Source organism: Lactuca serriola, chromosome 1, assembly GCF_051521515.1.
Source record: "Lactuca serriola cultivar US96UC23 chromosome 1, Lser_US96UC23_V15, whole genome shotgun sequence".
Classification (NCBI taxonomy): domain Eukaryota; kingdom Viridiplantae; phylum Streptophyta; class Magnoliopsida; order Asterales; family Asteraceae; genus Lactuca; species Lactuca serriola.
Genome location: NC_136408.1, coordinates 158,146,457 through 158,161,985, shown reverse-complemented (window position 1 = coordinate 158,161,985; position 15,529 = coordinate 158,146,457). Strand labels below are relative to the sequence as shown.

Sequence of the window (15,529 nt, the reverse complement as noted above, 5' to 3'; positions counted from 1 at the left end):
TGTGCCAAGCATCACCCTTCTTTTGTTTTCTTCTCTTTGAACTTCAGAGAAAACTTAACGAAGACCGAACATTATGCTCGATATTCCTCCTCGTACTTTTTTGAGTTAGTGATTTATTCCATGGAGGAATTTCTAAATTCTATCTGTCTCTAATATACATTTGTATTGTTTTCCATTCGCGAAATAGCTCCACGTAAAAGTATCGAGAACATCTAATTGTTTCCGGTAGTGATTTAAGGTGGTGTAGTTTGTCACAATAAGTTCACCTTATCGAAGATCATGCAAGATACCTTTGATTTCAAATAGGGAAAATGTATTTTCTTGGTTTGAAAATGTATCTTGTGCTGCTTCCTAAATTTTAAAGGTTGTTTTGTAAAACATGAACTCATCACGAATTTCATGTCATAGTATTTAGGAGCCAAGCCATTACCATATTATTTTCTGCCTTCCACTTTCTATATTTTAGACTTTTCTTTTCTGTTTGAACAAGATCACTTGACATATTTTTTTTTTCTTTTCCTTCAATGAAAATCGAAACAGAGTGTAAGCATATATTGTAATTTTGCCCATTCAACATGTAATCGGTGGTAAGAATGGTATAGTCACCATTTGGATTTGATTGGAGGTGGATTCTCCAACGATAATTCTAAGGTTACTACGCTGACTAAGGCAACAAGGATATCTCCGAATCTAATTTCGGTCATGATGATCACACATATACAACATAAAGATATAATAAGGTTTATTAAGTAAGTCATGGTCGAGTCACTCTGATGCCATCAAGACACTGGTAACGGTACCGAGAAGAAGAAAAGATGAAGAACAAATTTTTTTATTATTGCTCAAATTGAAAAAAAAAATACGTAGAACAAGAAAGATATAAATACTAATGGGAGAACTTCATATGTGCTTTTGTTAGACATCAACATATCATATTTACCCAATCAAAAAAATCTAAATATCATATTTATCCTTCATAAACTTCAAAATATCATATTTTTTGGAAAGGAAACTTCCCTAACGAGGGTTTATGGGCAAGCTTTCGTGCACCGACTAATCACCGCTGCAAACATGAAGCTTTGCCTCATGCCCTGGAGTCACTGCACGCGAACCTCCATGGCCACAAGGGCTAAATGATGTCAGGATTTGAACATTGGTCAAATATGTTATCCACCATATATTCCACATGTTTTTACCAATTTACCACAACCCAAGTGGTTATCAAAATATCATATTTACCCAACAAAAAATCTAAATATCATATTTACCCATCATATTTTCCACAAAAAAATAATTTTTAACATTTTATAATAAATTTAAATATTTAGTTTTAGTAATGAAGTATTATACTTTTCATAAATTCTCCGACATAACTTCAAAATCTCATCTAAAAGAATTGATTATGATATTTTTACAATAATGCCAAAAGTGCTTAATGTGCTGGTGAAACATCTCAAAACAATCGGAGTAATCAAAATTATGTATGCATCTCTATTGCTTTGAATTCTGTCAGCGTTAAATGTCATTCAAAACTAATAAACTAAACGTTTAGCGAATTCAATTTTTTTCAAAATCAATTAATTGTTGAAGTCTTACCTAATTCAATAAAAAAAAAAAATTAAACCCATTTTACAATTTTCTCCCTCACGTATTCAAAACCATAGAAAAATCGTTTATATTATACACAAAGACCTCAAAAAAGAACAGCCATTTTTGTTCCAAAATCGCTCCACTCAAGTTTCTTTTAGATGGATGTTTGATATTGAATTTGAAATTTTTGAAGAGAGTATAATAGTAAATTGATAAATATATTAAATTTAAAATATTGTAAGATTGAAAAAAATGTTTAAAATAAGATTCGGATGATATTTTGACATTTATGCACTATGAAGGATAGATATGATATTTTGGTTTTTGGTTGAGTAATATGATATTTTAATATTTAATAAAACATACGAAATTAAAACTAGATAGGAACAAATTCAAATAAATTTTATAACATTCTAGAAATCTTTATTTAAGATAAGAGTTTTAATATTATTATTCATAAAAAATACTTATTCTTAAAGGACGAATTCCTCCCAATAGAGTGAGCTTTCCTATAGATATCCCCATTCCATATTAACCATGTACATAAAATAATTATGATAATAACAAACTGAGTTTTATGTAAAAAGTCTCATTATTTTTGAAAAATTGTTAATAAAATCGTAAATATTGTTTTTTAAACATAAAAGTCTCATGATTTTAGAAAAAAAACACATTTTCAGTCATTTCCTGTTAAAATTAAAAAAAAATTCTTTAGTTTGCTCAAAATGTTAAATAATTGAAACTTTTTGTTCAAAAAAATATATTTAGGACCTTATCAAAAATTTCCCAAAATAATGATACTTTTATGTATAAAATCCATAACAAATCGGTCATTAATTTGGGCAAAATGTTCAATAGGGACTTTTCTATTCAAAATAATATATTTAGGACTTTATGTCGATTTTTCAATATCTCAAGAATCTCTCCCCTATGAAAATATTAGATAATTCTATCAAGAAAACAAAAAACAGTTAAATGAGAATACACAACGAAATATCAGCAATATGGTGAGAGGAACCCACTTGTCTTTCAAACTAATAAAAACTCCCCAGGTTCTTAAAAATGTTCCCATACATTTTGGCATGGTTCACCAACTATTGGAGTACATACATCTGGAAGAATCTCCCCAACATTTTCAAGTAGTAAGTTGTAGAAAAACCTCTCATTGATCTCCTGCAAACCAGGGTACACAAAGTAAGTTCACTAAAAGACGCAAAAACATCTCTAAATAGCAAGCAACTTACACATAGTTTACCAAAGATCCAACCCTCAGTATTGGATAAGTTTTTAACATGCACGTTTGGAAGTTCCAGCTCTTGGGGAGAACAAAAAGCACCCTCATTTCCATTTGAAAGCATAAAAATGAATAGGAAAGAAGGCTACTTATGATTGCAAAGCTGTGGAGATGAGCCACAAGTGCAAGTCTCTTGGATGACAAAGCTTATCCTTCACTGCCAGATGGGTTTTGGAATAAAAGTACCTTAGGGGCCACCCTCGGTGCACTAGACTTCCTTTGGGAGAAAGCTTTGAAGTAGAATAGCACATCTAATGAAAAGAAATAGATTAAAGATTTGGAAATGATTGCAAAACAATAAACCAGTTTATTAAAACACTATCATTTAGTTATTAATGATCAGCTTCAATTAAAAAGTATTACATAAGAATGACATCTACCTTTAAACTGGGCACCTTCTCCACACAGATAATCATACTCATGTGAAGCTATATCAAGGATAGGCAACAGAATTCGATCTGTACTTAGGATGTATTCTCCTGTCGTTGTCTGAAATCCACTGAGATCTCCACCAATGATGTGATTCCATGACTTGTAATAACCCAACACATCTTCTTCTTCTTCTTCTTCTTTTTTTTCTCCATCATCATACACAAAACTCACCCCACACTCCTTGCTAACTGTATCACAAATATCCTCATGTGCCCACCACATGGTAATAGTAACATGGTCACCATTATCCATCTCATTCATCCCAAACATCCAATGGCTTAACAAAATCACACACTCTCCAGCTAGATAGACTTTGTCAATGTAGTGGTCGTATATCCAGGTGAGGTTCTTTGTTATATTACTAATTTTGATCACTGGTACCTCAAGGAACTCATCCGTCACAAATCCAAGACTCTCCTCTAGAAATGGTGATGTCAGCACATAGCAGAAATTCAATCCTCTGAGCATGTATGGAGATGATGGGACAGTAAATGATATCGATGGACCTATGCTTCTATATTTAATCCAACTCGGCATATCTTTGCCTCCATAAATTGTGCTGAATATTCCAAATTCATAATACATCTGTCAAATATAACCACCATCATTAATTAAATATACATAGATATTCACACAAAGACAGATAATTAACTAGACCAAACCTGGAATTCAGATTCTTTTGGTTTAATAGTCCAAAGAAAAGTTGTCACGTGCCTTCCGTTAAGGAAGTCTAGGTTAGTCCAGCCCAAACAATGTAATACTTTTTCCTCAACACCTGCCATTGGTTGGATTTTGACCATACCTTCAACTTCAAATGATGAATGTGCCAAGATCATCATCCCCAGGGAGAAATTGAGTGGGGACATTTGTGGATCAAATACAACTTTTCGTAACAAAGGCTTAGAACTAGAATCAAAAAGTATAGTTAAATTTGTTAGAGTATGTGGAGGATGCTCGACTGTCGTCAGCATATTACAATCTCTCAAACTAAGTGACTCAAGCCTAGGAAGGCTTCTCACACAACTGGGCAGGGAAACGATAGGATTTTCATCTAGATTTAATTCCTTTAACATGGTTAGGGAACTGAAGTCCAAGGGAAATGATTCAGTAGACAAATGATTATTCTCAAGTGACAACTTTACTAAAGATCTCGGTAAAGAAATGACAGAGAACTTAGAATAACTTGGTTTAGATTGGAGAACAGTAAAGAAAGAGGTTATTGTGTTTATGCGAATATTGTTAGCCTTGAGCATTTCTGATGATTTCTTATCCATAACCTTGATTCGAGGTTCACCGAGAGAACAACCATTTAGCAGTAGAGTTTTAACTTTCTTTAACATGTGTAAGCTTCGTGGAAGTTTTTCTAGCTTAATGCAGTTGCTCAGATCAAGGAGGAGGAGTTCATCACATTGCTCAATTGATTCACAAACCTCAAGCAAACCAACACAATTTGTAAGAATTAACCTCTCAAGTTTAGGGAGGTGGTCAAAGCCACAAAGACTACGAAGCTGTTCACAGAAACTTAAATTAAGAATCTTCAACGATCCAAGCAACCTTTTGTCTTTTGAGCTCGATCCAATTAATAGCTGAAATTGAGATAAGTTAGAATAGTGAATTTTATCAACTCAACGTGGAAAAGGGATAAATGGAGATAAGTTACCTTTAGCCTCTTATGAAGTCGTTGCGGATAGCTATAAAAAATCCCAAATGATTCAATATTGCTATATGACATGTCAAGAGAAACCAAATTCTCCATCGGTAAGTCGGATGGTATAGACTTCAAAGGGAACCCATGCATACACAACCATCTTAATTCTTCTGGAAAATTCGTGAAAGAGCCAGTTATTTGCACATAATTAAGTTGTAGAAGCATTAACCTATCCATCTTACTCAATGCATCTGTTTTCAACTCAAGTGATCCATGTAAGTTATTTTTCTCAAGCATTCTCATGTCAAGGGTGAGGCCTAAAACATTTTCCGTACCCTAAGAAGAATGGGAAGCAAAAATATTTTTAAAATGTTAGATATGTATATTGAAATACATAAATGCTTTAATCAAGTATACATGACATGTTACCTTTTTCAATTTCAACACTCTGAATGACTCATGACCCCATATTTGACTTCGTTCCCATGGCTTGTTAAGTGATTCTTCACGTACCACAAATCTTCCCATCTCTTGAACCAACGCATGCATCATGAGTTCATTATTCCATCCGATACTAAGAAGGCATTTGTCGATTAGATTCGTGAACCCAATTTTTGTTTCTATATCGCATGCTTCTAATATTGTCACAGTATCATTTCTATCCATTCCAACAAAAATACAAGCAATGTGCTTAAACAAGTCTTTGTCATTTTTTGATGACAGTGAGTAAAAGCTCATTCTCAAAATATTATTTATAGGGGAATCATTTTCTTTCTTTAGCCTATCTATGTATCCCTCCCAATAAGTTACATCTCGATTATGTAGAGACCTACCCAAAATTTTAAGAGCCATTGGATGTCCTTCACAATACTCCACAAGCTTTTTCGACACCTCTTCATAACCTGGCATGGGATGGTTGCACATAAATGCATGATAACATAAAAGTTTTTGTGAATCGCTCTCATATAAGACCTTAGGCTCGTACGTTGCATGATTGGGTTTAGCATCCGTTTTGAATAGTGTACAACTCTTTGTCAACCATGCGTCCTTTGTTGTTATTAAGATTTTGCTTCCTGGATGAAAACCTTTTCTTCCAAGTAATGAATCTAATTGGTTAAGAGTACTAATATCATCTAGCACCAGAAACACTTTCTTGCGGGCTACTGCATTCTCTATCATTGAGGTGTATACGGAATTATCATGAACTTTAACTGAACTTGGCTTTGAAATGTTATCATGAAGTTGTTTTTGTAGATCAAGCATCCCATTAGATTTTTCGTCACATTTCCTACTGATATCTTCAATGAAGCTACTTGTGTCGAATTCATGAGAATGTAACTCATAGACATATTTGGCTAAAGACGTCTTCCCGATCCCACCCATTCCTAAAATAGTGAGGATATCTACCGTTTGCGACGATGCATCTTTCAACCATGAAGTGACAGATTTAATGGAATCTTCCATGCCAATAAGTTGTGGTACTGGAAACCTCGAGGATATGTGTAATCTACGGAAGATGTCTTTGACAATTTCATCAATAAACTCCACCTCTAGCCTGGAATTTGATTTTAGTAAGAACGACAAAACATAATTAAAACAACTAACATGCCATACTGGAGATTTACTGTTTCCAAAGATCCAAAACAACTAAGATGCCATATTGGAGATTTAATTAAGCAATTATTTAATTAAGTTTTTCATATCGTAGCTATTATCCTATTTGCACTTCTAAGTTCTAACCTTGTTACCATCTAATGTGCAAGGTCATAATTATTATTTATAATAAGACCAGAGCCACCAATGTAATACAAGATCGATCACCAAATATCATTGTGTTTATAAAAAAACGTGAATTTTAAATATCGACGTAATTTTGCATGAATTCAAACACGTGTCGGTGTATAGTTATAAATTAATGTTTACTAATTATTACAAGTAAGAGCATTCAAATATTGTAACAAAAAATGATATGATTTGAAGATAGAATGACATAAAAAATAGTAGACGCATTACGGCTTATTTACAACATATAAAAATCATCAAAATGGTTTATTTAAATGAATTGATAATAAATGCATAGAGAATGTGTTAAAATTAGTAGGATTCTTTAAGCTACCTATATGAATTAATTTATCAGATTAAATAATTGAAAAATTAGTTTCAGTTTTAAGCATATCTTTATCCAAATTTAAATGCATCAAAAATATGATAGTTAATGATTATGAAGACATGTATTGAAATGCATATGCATAAGGAGAAGACTGCTGAATTTCCATGCGCTAATTGAACGATATTATAAAAGAGTGGTTACCTGTCCTTAACATCCTTCCCTTTTAAATCCGCAACTTCTGTAAGCGCTTTATTCCACCTCTCCATTTTTTGAGCCAATTTACTTCTTTTATTCGCATCTGTCTCTGCCTCCATCCTCTGTCTATGTTTCTCCATTGCATCTCCAAAGCTGCTTTGTTGCTTCCTGACATGAGTGGGCTCAACATGATAAAAGATAGGGATTACAACAAGCTTGGATGTCCTCCGTTGCTCAAGGATCAACACCAGTTCATCAAGACACCAAGTAGAAGTAGCATAATTTTTGGACAACACGATAACAGAAGCCCTAGACCCTCTAATACCACTCTCCAGTTCCGGTTTCAGATCTTCCCCAGTTTCAATCTCTTCATCATCCAAGAAGGTAGTGATATTGGCATGAATGAGGGCATTATAAAGGTGATTAGTGAAACTATGACGAGTGTCAGCACCTCTGAAACTTAAAAATACATCATATCTATGACCATGAGTTGATGAAGAAGTTGAAGCTCCTTCAGAAATTTCATCGATAACAACCATTATGAGTTACGTCTAGTGTCACTCGGAAAGTAAGAAAGTAAGTATTGTGTTCTGAAGCTTTTAAATCCCACGTTTTCCTCAATTGTGCATCAATCTAAAGATCCGATACATAATGTCCCTACAAAATATCCAAATTATTAATACCTTATGCAACTTAAGTCTCAAAAAATATAACCTGAAAAATGATACCTTATAATCATTCTAATTTAAAAAAGTTTAAATGCCTAAAAAACAATACATATGCACCTCCAGACTTTTCCATGTGAAATAATATGCTTCAGAAATAACCAGCATATATACAGCTATGTATTGATATATACTCACCATATTGAACCGATATATCTACTTAACATACAAAACCTTTATTTTGATCCGATTAACCCAACACAAACATCCCTAATATTATCTAAACAATTTCCATAAAGTTAGTTAAACACTCCTCAAACGAATCAACACCAAATACCATTCCATAAACAACTACATGATCCACATGAAACTTCAAGGGTAAACACATTATACCCAAGTAATATAGATATCACCATCAATTTTGAGTTACATCTTCTTCAAGTTAACTAAACCAAATCCTATCCGGATGATATGATCCCTGGTCCAAGGAGTGTTTAGCTAGGCCAAGTTTTCCCTTTGGGCTGCAACTATGAGCATGTCAATGAGGGTGAAAGCTCAATTATCTGACAAAGGTGACTCGAGTGACAAGTGACATAGGCTTTGACCAACATTGTAGGTGTTAAACTTGCAAATAAATGGGACATTAATTGATTGATTTATGATCTAGACTCTGCACTGGCAAGATTTTAATTTTGATTCATAGAATATAACACCTAATTAACGTACTCCATGAAAACCAAGATTCTTTACAATCTCGCTTCAACAGGTCAGCAAGCTCACCAGGTAATTTAGCTTTATTATGAGTGTTTAGATTACTGTTCAGGTTCAAAAGGATCATATGTAGAGAATCGTGTTTGTGAGTTGGAAAGGAAGTACATGTTGGACTCTGTACTACCCTAACTGAAATACAAAACTGAAAAACGTAACAGAAATAATCCAAATTTCAATCCCATGTTAACGAACAAACACATCATTAGATGATAAGATTTATGATAATAAGGTAAAATTGTATAACAACATATGAAACTAACTGAAAGGGCCTTGAGAGTTACCTGCCTACACAACTACAGAGAGACCTGAAGCAGCGAGAATAGCGGAGGACCCAACGCCGACGCGACAGGGAAGGAAGACGAGTGAAAACTGGAGAGTGAATGGCAGAAAGTCGCCCGGTAAACGGCAAGTCAACGAGGAAGGAAAGGAGACGGCGAGAGAGGTGAGACAGAATATTGTCGGGGTTTTCTTTTGATGTTTCTTTTACAGAAATAATATTACATTTTCTACAGTAAAATACAGAAATGGTCCTTGTGGTTATACAAGCTACGATTAATAGCAAAAAGTTTATTAAAAAGTAGTTAAAACACTTATTTGGTCAAAATTTAAAAACTCTCTTTTAAGTAGGCATTGTTGCGGTTTTTGTCCCTCGTCAACTTGAAAAATTGTTTGATAAATTATGGTTCGATTTTGTGAAATGGAAGTGATCCTACATTAAAAATATTGAGTTGTAACTTACATGCAGTGGCATCTAGCTTGAAGTCATGTGGGATACATGTTAACCGTTAACTTGATCGTTGACCGGAAGTCAACTACATGATCCTCTGTCCATTTGTTATGTTAAACGTATTTATTCCCCAATTCAAATTAGTAATACAAAATTAACAATTTATTATTCATTAATATAATAAACTCAATTGACAATCTATTATATTTAACAATGGACATAGCAAGTTTATAATGCATACAGGGACAAATTAAAGAGACAATATATTATTCTAAGTATTTTTTCTAACAATAACAAAACAAGCAATATGGACCCCTTGAGACCCACAACAAAAATTGAAGGTTTACAATTGCAATATAATGCCGACTGTGTTTGAATATACCCACAAAAATCCAAAAATTAATTGATAATAATAATAATAATAATAATAATAATAATAATAATAATAATAATAACTACAAAGGTTACCCCCGCTACACGAGGGCCAAAAGCTTTCAATATTGTTTCTGGATCGATAAATATGACAGACGTATAATGTGCAAGGATGGAAAACCCGGACTTTGCTCCGGACCGTTTTTTTCATGTTTTTATGAAAAAATATAAAAGTTTTGACTGCAAGAATTAGAAGTGTCAAAACGGTTAAAGATTTAAAGGGGTAGGAATTAGCAAATTTTTAGAAAATGGATCAAAGTTGTCAAATCGTTAAAGTGTTGTGGCCAAACTTTAAATATTAAAAGATTCCTAAAAAGTGTAAAAATATTGATTACAAGGACCGAAAATGTCAAAATAGGTAATAAATTAGAAGTAAAGTGCAGAGACCAATTCTACCAAAAAAAATGGTAAGTTCACTATTCCTTTTTTCTTGAGAACTTTAATATATATATATATATATATATATATATATATATATATATATATATATATATATATATAATAAAGAGTCACAATTCCACAAACCAACAAAGAAGAAGATACTCTTTCTGATCTCCGGCAAAGTGGTCATCTTATCGAATCTGATTAGGTGGGAGCTGTGGCTAGGTTTAAAAGAAAAAAGAAGATAGATAGATAAATTAAAAAAATAATAATAATAAAAAAGTGAAGAAGAAAAGAAAAAAAAAGTAATCAAATAGGTGCCACCTAAAGTCAAAGGAGGACTACTTTTATATATATATATATATATATATATATATATATATATATATATATATATATATATATATATATATATATACTATTCTTAATAAAAAAAACTCTTACGTTTGCCACGTGTCATCTTATAAGCATTGTCTGTTGTCACGTATCATTCAACCATCTATTTGCTCGATAGTTTTCCCGCCACATGTCACACTCTCATTGATTTGACCACATATCTTTTTGTGGTTATTTTCAACTAGGTGTGAGATCCATGTATTACATGGGTTTATTTAAAAAAAATTAAATATGAAATTTTAACAATTTGAGAAGTTTGAATTTATAAGAAAAATGAAAAAAAAAATGAAAATTATTAAAATTAATGAGGCTTTAATACATTGAATACATTACATATATAAATCATTTCTAATAAATACCATACATATATATTACCTTACATATTAAATGTGAAATTTTAATTTCATAAAATGAAAAATACGATAAAATGACAAGTGGAAAATAAAAAATTAAAAAATTCTAGAAAATAACATTTGTCCAAATGAAGGAGAAGATGACATGTGGCAAAAAAAACCTTGATTTATTAAGAAGGATTAATTTTTTTTCCACATGACATTTTGTGGTTTTTCATTTTATCAAATTCCACATAATATTTAAATATAATAATAAATGCATATTAATTTCATTAATTAACTTTCCTTTTAATTTTAAAATTTGTATATTAAAACTTCATTAGTTTCCTTTGTCTATTTATCTAAATCATTTTTTAAATTTAAAAAAGAAAAAACACATTAATTTTAATAATTCAATATTTTTCTAATTTTTTATAAATTCAAAGTTTTAAATGTTTAGACTTTTATATTTGAAGTTTCTTTAAAGTGAACCCATGTAATACATGGGATTTACACCTACTATATATATATATATATATATATATATATATATATATTACGTGAAGTTCAATAAAGAACCATAATTAACCAAGGAACCAATTTGTTTTCAATTTTTAAAACTTATTTTTTTCAAAAAAAACTAAGAATATAGAAATTAAGAGTGTTATGTGTTTGAGCGACATTTATAGATTCACATTTTAGGTTTGCAGGGCATGTGATACAACTGAAGTTAAAAGAGAGTGCTATCAAAACGGGTGCTTATTTATGGGAAGTGTCAGATGGTTCTTTTTGTGTGTAGGATGGTAAAATAATTGGGCATCATTGATATAACCTATAAGTTTTCTTATGGCTTAAAATTTTTTGTTGGTGTTTTCGTTTTGCTAATATGTAAACTTTGTATTTTAGGAAGAATTATGTGAATCTAATGACCTTGTTGAGATGTTTCGTACATGTGAGGTGTCATACAATCTTTACTCATGTAGCAGATCTGATCATAAAATAGATGCGGTAAGTTGTAGGTTCATTGTTATATATAATCTATAATCAAATAAAATTATAATAAAATTCTATCTTATGTAGTTAAAGAAAGGGAGGATCCTGTGAGAATAGTGAAAATGTTGAGGAACAAGGGCATATTTATTGAATGATTAAAGGGCATTTTTGTCTTAAAAAATAATAAGCAGGAAAAAAGAATATAAGAGTTACAGTAAGTGTAAGTATGTTGCTATTACTTGTACTGATATTTGTCATACCGCCGAACCAGACGGCAGAAACGTCCGTGGGCTCTTGTGACTTAAATTGAATATCATCACAATGATTATACATGAATCATAACATCATTCATCACCATGCATTGAAATAATACAACTGATATTATTTACATCCATTACATTGTTTTAGTCATTACAATTTCATAACATAAACCGTTCGATAGATAATCTAAGCAAAACACCATGACAAAACTTGATACTTATTCTTCGGCTTACCTGTTACCTGAGAATACAAGTTATTTTGAAAAACGTCAACATATGAAATGTTGGTGAGTTCATAAGTAATGTTGTAGTAAAATGATTTGGTGTAGTTTGTAAACCCAGAAAATCCGATATTTTCTGAAAAGAGTATTTGTTTAAAAATACTCTTTGAAGATCCGTAAATATGCTTTTTTTGATTTTTAAAACATGTATAGTTGTTGAACTTTGTATATGTCACACAAGTGAAAATGTTGAACTTCCCAGGAAAACCCGATGTTTTCCCAATACGTAAAATACGTGACTTGTTTATTGTTATACCGATACGTCAAATGTTTTTGATTACCCGGGTGGCGTTGGATTAATTAGGGTTTGTGAGTTGTTATAATCACACATTAGGAAAATGACTAGTTTATAACTACAGATTACGAACGATCCTTAAAGGCGTCGGCCGTTACTACTCACTTAATCCCCCCCACCCTGATTACTATTGTTTTCTCATAGCCCAACAATCGAGGAGAAAGGAGGGTACGAAGCCCCCTTTATTACCAGGAGTTATTCAAGGCTATCGGGAATGCGAAAGACACTTGGCCCAACTCGCATTTGACTTCTCGACCTCACTAGCAGTACTAATGGGCCATTAGGGCCCAATAACACATTATAGCTATTGAAAGTCTTTTTACGTGGAATTGGGTCATAGAAGGCCCAATATCACGTAAGCATAATCCCTTTAGGCCCAAAGATCATGTTGATGGGCTAGCAAGGCCCGACAAGCAAGATTTGAAACTTTCAAGCCCAAAGTTTGTATGTTGACTCATTGTAGTTATCGCGTGATTAACGAATTACTTTGTTTTAACGATTTTGTGTTGTTATTGATTCGAGACCGAATCAATTCGTTTGGTAACGATATGTATTATTGAGAGTGTATTTGTTTTCCATTTTCATCGATAATTCGCGGATCTTGTATTTTAATTTGATTGTTTGTAAGTAGAGGTTGACCCTTTTCATTACTCTTCCTTTTATAAAAATAACCCTTTTGGTCCTTTTATATAAAAGAATTTCATTTTTAGTCCTTAAAACACTTTTCTTGACACTTTTGTATGATTTGTTTGACGAAAACACGATTTTTCCCCAAAGTACATTTAATTGACAGCTTCAGCCCCTCTAGAATAGTGGTTCTCAGTTAAGGACCCATTTTTCACAACTTTTACAATTTTGGCACAAAATCTAAAAAGTTTGCATTTTTAGTCCTTTTTTATAATAAAAAGCATTTTTGAACCTTATAAACATTTTATTATGCTAATTGCTCCCTGTTTTACAGAAAATTTCATTTCCAGTCCCTCAACTTGTAAAATTTCGCATTTTGGGGCTTATTGGGCCGAAAAGCCCAAATTTAGCCCATTAGGTTAAAAATTTACATTTTAAGTCCTTAAAATTTTCTAAAAATCAGGAAAATATTTATGGAAACTGTTTTGGACCCTCTTACCCTTCAAGAATCGTGACTTGTTGATTTTTACCCTAAGTTTGTATTTTTGACAATTTAAGCCAAAAAAAAGGGTTTTATGTTCAAGTATGTTTATTCTAACCTTATAAACTATTTTTCTTGACTTGATTAGTGTAAAATAGCTTAAGTTATGTTTATTTCCTTCCTCATGTCTTAGATCTCGGTTATTACACACTTTTTGATAACATATTCATCACAAAACACATGATATCACACACATACATGCATCACATCACACATAGCATACATTTGCACATAGATCTACACATTTTCTTGTATTCTCCACCATAAAACTCATAAAAACCAAAAAGAAGGGGGTATGAAACTCACCTTGAGTTTTCGATCGGTTTTGAAGAAGATTTGGAGAAGTTTGGTGCTATTTTCGGCCCTATCAAGTTCCTTGGATGGATCTCGAACTTAGATGCTTCTAAGGTGCAAGATCATGAGTTTGAATGAATTAAGAGATGATTCTTGAATGAAAGGAAATAGCTAGATTATGGATCTAACATCAACTTACCTTAGATGATGTGTTTGTGGGTTAAATCTCCTTGAAAGCTTCCTTAATCTAGAAAATATGGAGAGGAATGGAGAGAGTTTTCTTGAGAGAATTGTGAGTGAAATGTGTGTGTGTGTGTGCTTGGATTCGGCCGAGAGCAAGAGAGGGGGGGAGAGAAGAGAGGTTTTTGAGTTGATTTGCATGAAAACATGAGATGGTGCATGAGAAACCTATGGATAAATGTGAGGTGGCATAGGAAAAGTCAACTCTCCTTCTTTGGTTGGGCTTAGGCCGAGAATGGAGAGAAAAAAGGAAAGTATTGGGCCCTTAAATGCCTAAGTCCAAATCATAGATAATTTAGATAACTATTGGCCCAAAATAAATCAAGAAATGATTTTTATGGCCCATTAGGGCTAATTAGGTAAGTTATGGCCCAATGAGGTCAATTAAGGTATTTTATTTCATTCTAGGCCCAATATGGCCCAAAATGTTAAAATAAATGAAAGTGGGTCTAATTAGAGCTCATTCATGAGTTCTAAGCCCAAGATTGTCCAATTGGAAGCTTATTGGCCCATTGGGCCCAATAAGGAAATCCTAGTCCAAAATGGACTTAAACAAGGATTTCTAGGGTTCCTAATTATTTGTTGACTATTTCCAGTGCATGTATGATGTGTTTGATTGAGATTTGGTTGTTAATGAATAAGCATCTTACATGCTTTCCCATTGTTGTTTTACATTTGTTATCGTTGTTCAATGTTTACAAGGCTTCAAATTCCTAGTTGTGACATCATCCCCCTATTAGAGGGAATTTCGTCCCGAAATTCTTTTGAAAGCTAAATTTGAGAATGCTAGAATAGATGAGGGTACTTTTGCTTCATTTGATCTTCACGTTCCCACGTGAATTCTGGCCCACGCTTCGCATTCCACCGTACTTTCACGATCGGGATGCAACTTTGCTTAGTACACTTCACCTCCCTGTCCATGATTTCGATTGGTTCTTCAACGAACAGGAGATTCTCGTTGATTTCAATTTCGTCAAGGGGAATGACGAGAGTTTCATCGGATAGGCACTTCTTTAGATTGGAAA

The 15,529-nt window shown here is 32.6% G+C and overlaps 1 protein-coding gene across 2 annotated transcripts; it reads right to left on the bottom strand.

Moving 5' to 3' along the window:
• Positions 1–2,438: 2,438 nt before the first annotated feature.
• On the bottom strand, positions 2,439–9,157 carry LOC145100770 (disease resistance protein RUN1-like). 2 transcript variants are annotated; one of them, XM_079037912.1, is made up of 8 exons: positions 8,987–9,157; positions 7,276–7,926; positions 5,394–6,519; positions 4,977–5,300; positions 3,979–4,902; positions 3,265–3,901; positions 2,835–3,135; positions 2,439–2,763 (listed from the first exon to the last, which is right to left on the bottom strand). In XM_079037912.1, exons 2-7 carry the CDS (start codon positions 7,806–7,808, stop codon positions 3,032–3,034), a joined length of 3,648 nt encoding a protein of 1,215 aa, XP_078894038.1. In that variant the 5' UTR covers positions 7,809–7,926; positions 8,987–9,157; the 3' UTR covers positions 2,439–2,763; positions 2,835–3,031. The 2 variants fall into 2 exon arrangements, with proteins under 2 accessions (XP_078894038.1, XP_078894042.1); XM_079037916.1 differs by having other exon boundaries at positions 2,846–3,135.
• Positions 9,158–15,529: the final 6,372 nt, after the last annotated feature.